The 6,928-nt window shown below is 38.1% G+C and overlaps 1 protein-coding gene across 1 annotated transcript in view; it reads right to left on the bottom strand.

Moving 5' to 3' along the window:
* The window catches only part of CCDC170 (coiled-coil domain containing 170), an 83,755-nt gene that overhangs the window by 34,868 nt on the left and 41,959 nt on the right, over window positions 1-6,928 (bottom strand). The window contains exon 6 of the mRNA XM_040238753.1: window positions 179-496. Within this exon, the coding sequence (XP_040094687.1) occupies window positions 179-496 (318 nt within the window). The remainder of the gene's footprint in view (window positions 1-178; window positions 497-6,928) is intronic.

Raw genomic sequence — 6,928 nt, 5'->3', positions numbered from 1 at the left:
ACGGACTGAGAAGCCTGGCGGGTAGGGTCCACAGTGTTGTAAAGAGTCGGACACGACTGAGCGACTAATGCTTGGGGAAGAAACACTTTGACTAACTCAGACAACTCACTCGCTGAATATGCTAAATGAAGGAACTGACTGTCCTTAAGAAGCCTGTAAGCCCCCAACCCCCACTCACCTGTTTCCCACTCTCTTCCTGGCTGCCCATGTCTCGAATCCTCTCCAGAATGGCATCCTCTGAGGGCCTCAGTGTGCCCCAGCTGCCCCTCAGGAGGGCTGCTATCTTCTCCCTAAATGAGGAGAGCTCAGTCTGGGAGGCCGCAGTTGCCTCCAGGCTGGCCTTCAAACTCTTCTCCAGCTCCGAAGAGCTCCTCTTCAAGAGGCTCAGCTCCTGCTTTGAGGCATCCCAGACCCGCTGACCAGCAAGCAGCCTTTCTTGGAAGACCTTAACTTCCCTTTCAAGAGCTTCTTTGGCCTCCACGGCACCGAGCAAGTCCTAAAATAATTATGGAAAGTGAAAACAATAGCATTAGTAGCCAACGGAGGGGAGGCTGCATTTGCTTCTTTATCTTGCTTACTGATGACTTCCAGGAGTTAGGGTTAAACACTCATTCCATTCTTCATTCCAGGTGCCCTATCCTCTCTTCATAAAGACATTAAATTGTAAAGCTATGTTAGGTGAATTTAAGTGTCTGAAAAAGAGAAGGGATATAAAATCAGGGCTAGAGAACCAGACTGTGGACAGTTTGAGGAAGAAAAAGGTAGGACAAATTGAGTAGTATGGAAACATACACACTATTGTAAAATATAGAGCCAGTGGGAATGTGCTATATGACTGAGGGAGCTCAAATCGGGGCCCTGTGACAACCTAGGAAGCTGAGATGGGGTAGAAGGTGGGAGGAAGGCTCAAGAGGGAAGGGGCATATGTATACCTATGGCTGATTCATGTTGATGTATGGCAGAAACCAACACAAGATTGTAAAGCAATTATCCTTCAATTAACAATAAATACATTTTTTTAAAAGTAAGTGGAAAAAAAATCAGGCCTAGGGGTGGAAAAAAAAGGAAACTGACATATAAGACTTTTCTATAGGGACCTCTGGAGAGATTTAATGAAAATAAATCACTGGCTAACATACTAGTAGATTCGATCCATAGGTAGAATAGGTTTCCAGGGCTATGTGTTTTCAAGCTTGGTATACATGGAAATTGATGTTGAGGAAACAGTCAACTCTCAGAGTCCTAATTAGCCACTAAAAATTATTTGAATGAAGCTAAATAACAGAGTAGAATTATCATAAAACATCATTGTATAAAAGAGAGTACGATCTTTCTTCCAGTATTCATTGACTGTGTATCTCCCTGTCTGATAAAGACAATACTAATACTGGTAGGCCCTGAAGAAAGGAAATAGGAAGGAGTAGTCAATTTGGGGGTGGAAGGATTAAAAATGGAGAGAGAGAACCATGCTGAGAAAAATAACTTTAAAGAATATGTATGCTTAGGTTTGTAAAAATAAAGGGCACCAAAAAAGTTACCAGTGTATCTACTTCTATTTACTATATCTAGAATGGTCCAAAGAGGCATCAAAAGGATATCTTTAAAATTCATTAAAAAAAAAAGTTTGTTGACATCAAGTTCCAAATTAAATTAATTCACATCAAAAAAGATTATGGAAATTAGCTCATGAAATGCTTTGCTTTTCTGGCTCCTGGTGACTGTTTCATTTCTCCACTCTCTTTCCAAACCAGTTCTTTTTGCAGAGAAGCCCCATTACTACTGTGAATTAAATAGTATGATGAGTCAAGGACACTTTATAGCAAATACAATACTTTAATACTTTAACAATTTACAATACTTTAATACTTTACAGATTTATTTTCAGATAGTAATACAATATCTGTTCAACTAGAATAACATTCTAATCTAGCATTAGCATTGGTGACAATAAATTGGAATTTGTTATCATGTATTAACTTAGAAATTGCAATCTAATGTGTGGTTAGAAAACTGAGTCCAGGGGACTTGCCCAGCGGTCCAGTGGCTAAGACTCCAAACTCCCAGTGCAGGGGGCCAGGGTGCAATCCTTGGTCAGTGAACCAGATTCTGCACACCACAACTAAAGATCCCGCATGCTGCAACTAAGCCTTGGTGCAGCCAAATAAATATTTTTTTAAAAAAGAGAAAGAAAACTGAGGTCCTAAATTTGATGACACAGTGATGAAAGTTAATCCTAGTCCCCTCAGAGTCCTAAAACCCAGTAGGAAATTATATATCAACTTTTACATTGAAAGAAAGTCCCTAACGCAAAAGATGAACCTTTCCATGACCAATGGAGAGATATTTTTAACCAAGAATTTACAAAAGTTCCTACAAACTCACAGAAAACGTATCAGACACTTGAGTACTATAGACTTACTGTCAGTTTGGAATAAACGAATCAATTGGCAGCTTACACTGAGAGACCAATAAACATAATTAAAATATTTCAACTATGAGAAATTTTTTCCACTCTGATATCAGAATGTTGTCTCACTGCCTTAGAGACCATGGCCAAAACAATCCTCTTTTACAAATCCAGAGCACTAATGCTTATGTCTAATAAAAATCAGAAAATTCCTTCATGGTCATAGAATATAGTGGCACATGGCAGCGACTCAGATTTTTTTTTTCTGGACACATTTCAGCCCAGTTAACTATACAGTGTTTCCCATATGAAAGGCAGGAACTTGGGCGCCAGCGGCCAGGCCTCGGGGACCTCCTCCTCCGGTGCTCTGATTAAGTGCTTCAGAATTCAGGGGGCACAGGGCTGAATGGCTGGAAACAGATGTCCTCTTAAATGCAATTACTGATAGAGCTTTAAGCAGGAGACAGCAGCTGGAGTGGAGTCTGGTTGCATGGCTACCTCAAGGACACACTGAAGTAACGTGACATAGGTGTCACCGGCCAGGATCCGGGGATGCTGTCAGACCAGACTGACACCCAGAACAAGAAACAACTAGCTCCCTCAGAGCAAAATCAGGACAGACTTCCAAGAGGGAACTGCATGGGCAAATGAGGACCGACGCTATGGAAATAGTGATGGGAATCACTTAAACGAATTTTTTTTCTTAATTTATTTACTTTTAGTTGAAGGATAATTGCTTTACAATATTGTGTTGGTTTCTGCCATACATCAACATGAATCAGCCGTAGGTGTACATATGTCCCCTCCTTTCAGAGTCTCCTACCCATCTCCTACCCCAACCTAGCCCTCTAGGTTGTCACAGAGCCCCAGTTTGAGTCCCCTGAGTCATACAGCACATTCCCACTGGCTATCTATTTTACGTATGTTAGTGTACATGTAACAAATCTTTAGCTTCAGATCTAGTAATGCAAACAATATATAATGATCCTTTCATGACTACTTGTAGCAAAAACATTTGTAAATCATATGATCAAGGCATTCATTTTAACTTCCCAATTAAATGCATGAAATAATGCAATGATTCCAAGGTTTTTGTTTTTAAAACATATTAGTTCCTATTATGATATTTCTAACCATCCGATGGCTTTGGATATGTATGAGATCAAACTGCCTCTCAGAACTAAAATGACTGATTATCATCAGGGTAGAGAACCTCTGGCTTGAGCTTAATTCATCCAACCCTAGGTAATTTTCATAAAACTAAAACTTAGTTGGTTATTTCTATCTACTGCAGTTAATACTAACAAATAAACTCAGAAATTCCCCCAAACATGCCCTCTCATGCATTGCTGGTGATAGTGTGAACAGGTATAATTTTGACATAAATATCTAAAAAATGTAATATGCACAATATCCTTTGGTCCTGTAATTCCATGATCTGTTAGAGAAGAAGCTGTAGAGTAACATTTTACTTCAAAATGAGGAAGGCCTTTCCTAAATCTGAGCTATCCCAAGGGCATCATCAACCTTGGAAAATAACAAAAATTCAGTTTAAATTTGAAATTCTCATTGTTGACAAACTCGATTCAAGTTAACAATGAATTAAACTGTCCACGAGGCCAATGTGTTCCTAGGCTTCACTTTGGTACTGCGAAACACTCTGCCCTGAACTGGTCAGACTGTGCCTGGAGGACCATGGACAGTTCCCAGCTGAAATTTAAAGGGGGACATTGTCAAAATGGATTGGGTTCCACATCACATGCTAGGATTAGATCCATAATAAAAATATTTACATAACCATGTTATTTTTAACTCTGTTTCAATTTATTATAAATATGTTGAATGAACCTAAAGACAAAGCACTGAAGACTTATAGTTACAGAACAGAATGTAAATATTACATAACTTGACATGGTAAATTAATGATATAATAAAAACTGTAAAATGAATGAGGGGAGAAAAAAGTAGGAGGCATTAAATTCATTTTATTTCATAGCAGAACATCCAAAAAAGTACTTTTTCAGGTTGTCAGGTATAGTATTGCTTTAAAGTCTTAATGGTAATATTAGAAGTTAAAATGAGAGTGTAAACTGTGGCTAGAAGTGGAAGGAGAGATGATTCTTAATTTTACTTCGGAGTCATGAACATTTTAAATTTTTTATAATATGAGCAGATATGATTTTAGTGTTCATTTACATTTTAATGCCTCACCATTTTAGAACCCTCCCTCTAGCTTACTAGCACCAGGTTGCAGATCCATCCACCATCCTGTTGGCATCAGGACTGGGATGTCTCAGGCCAAGTAGCTAGCTGGGGAAGGATACAGCACCACCAGTAGCCTGGCTGCCTTAGGACCCCATGATTCCCTAACCCACCCATCAGAGTGCCCAGGACCACACCCCACCCACCAGTGCACCTCACTAGCCCTGGGACCCCTGGGACCTTACTTGGCTGCAGGAACCAGCCCCACTCACCAGCAGACAGACACCAGACCCAGGACCACCGTAACCCAGGAGTCTGCCATATCAGGACCTGGCCCTCCACATGAAGGAGGCAACACCAGCTCTGGGACACCTTGCACCACTTGGCCAGCTCAAATTCCTAGAAACACACAATCTTCCCAGACTGGCTAAGGGAGAAATAGAAAATATGAACAGACTAAACACCAGTAATAAAATTGAATCAGTAATTTAAAAACTTCTCATAAACAAAAATTCAGGATCAGATGGCTTCATAGATGAATTCTACCAAACATTTAGAGAAGAGTTAACACCTATCCTTCTCAAATTCTTTCAAAAAAAAAAAATATTGCAAAGGAAGGAACACTTCCAAACTTGTTTTCAAGGCCAGCATTATCCTGATACCAAAACCAGACAAAAACATCACTAAAAAGAAAATCACAAGCCAATATTACTGATAAATATACATGAAAAAAACCTCAACAAAATACTAGCAAATCAATTTTAACAATACATTAAGAAGATCATACACTATGATCAGGTGGGATTTACCCCATGGATGTAAGAATGATTCAGTGTGATACAGTACATTAATAAATTGAAAAATAAATATCATATAATTATCTCAATAGATGCAAAAAGGATTTTGACAGAATTCAACATCCACCTAACATAAAAACTCTCCAGAAAGCAGGCGTAGATGAAACATACCTCAACGTAAAGAAGGCCATATATGTCAACTAACATCCTACTCAATGGTGAGAATCAGAAAGCGTTTCTTCTAAGATTAGGAACAGATAAAGGTGCTCACTCTAGTTACTTTTACTCAATGTAGTATTGGAGATCTTGTCAGACAAGAAAAAGATATATTAAAAAAATCTAAACTGGAAAGAAACAGGTAAAACTATCTGTTTGCAGATGACATAATACATAGAAAATTCTAAAGATGTCACCAAAAAACTACTGGGACTCATTAATGAGTTCAGGAAAGTTGCAGGATATAAAATTAATATGAAAAACCTGTTACATTTCTACACATTAACAACAAACTATCAGGAAGAGAAATCAAGAAAACTATCTCATTTATAATTGACTCAGAAAGAATAAATACCTAGACATAAATCTAAAGAGGTAAAAGACCTGTATTCAGAAGACTATAAGACTATTCTTCTTATGAAGAAATCAAAGATAATAGAAATAGACAGAAAAATATACCATGCTCATGGATTAAAATAATTAATAGTTAAAATAACCATATCACCCAAGGCAATCTACAAATTCAATGCAATCTCTATCAAAGTACCAAAGGTATTTTTCACAGAATTAGAACAAATGATTCTCAGATTTGTATGGGAATACAGAAGACCTCAAACAGTCACAACAATCTCGAGAAAAAAGAACAAAGCTGGAGGTATCATGCTCCCTGATTTCAAAATATTTCTGCAAAGTGACAGTTATCAAAATAGTATGGTACTGGCACAAAAACAGATACATAGATCAACAGAATAAAATAGAGACCCCAGAAATAAACTCACATTTATATGGGCAATTAATCTACAACAAAGGAGGAAAGAATATAATGTGGGGAAAACACAGCCTCTTGTAATAAATGTTGCTGGGTAAACTGCACATCTACATGCAAAAGAATCAGAATGGAGTACTTCCTCAAACCTTGAACAACAATAAATTCAAAATGGATTAGACTTAAATGTTAAGATCTGAAACCATAAAACGTCTAGAAAAAAATATAGGTGGTATGCTCTTTGACACCAGTCTTACTAATATTTTTTGAACCTGTCTCCTCAGACAAAGGAAACAAACTCAAAAATAAATAAATGGAATCGCCATACTGTTCTCCATAATGACTGTATCAGTTTACATTCCCACCAACAGTGTAGGAGGGTTCCCTTTTCTCCACATCCTCTTTAGTATTTACCATTTGTAGTTTTTTTTTTTTTTTTATGATAGCCATTCTAACTGGACTTCCCTGATGGCTCAGACAGTAAAGCATCTGGCTACAATGCGGGAGACCCGGGTTCGATCCCTGGGTCGGGAAGATCCG

The sequence above is a fragment of the Oryx dammah genome, unplaced genomic scaffold, assembly GCF_014754425.2.
Source record: "Oryx dammah isolate SB20612 unplaced genomic scaffold, SCBI_Odam_1.1 HiC_scaffold_4, whole genome shotgun sequence".
NCBI lineage: Eukaryota > Metazoa > Chordata > Mammalia > Artiodactyla > Bovidae > Oryx > Oryx dammah.
The sequence above is the reverse complement of the archived record's forward strand: the minus strand, read 5'-3'. Positions and strand labels throughout refer to the sequence as shown.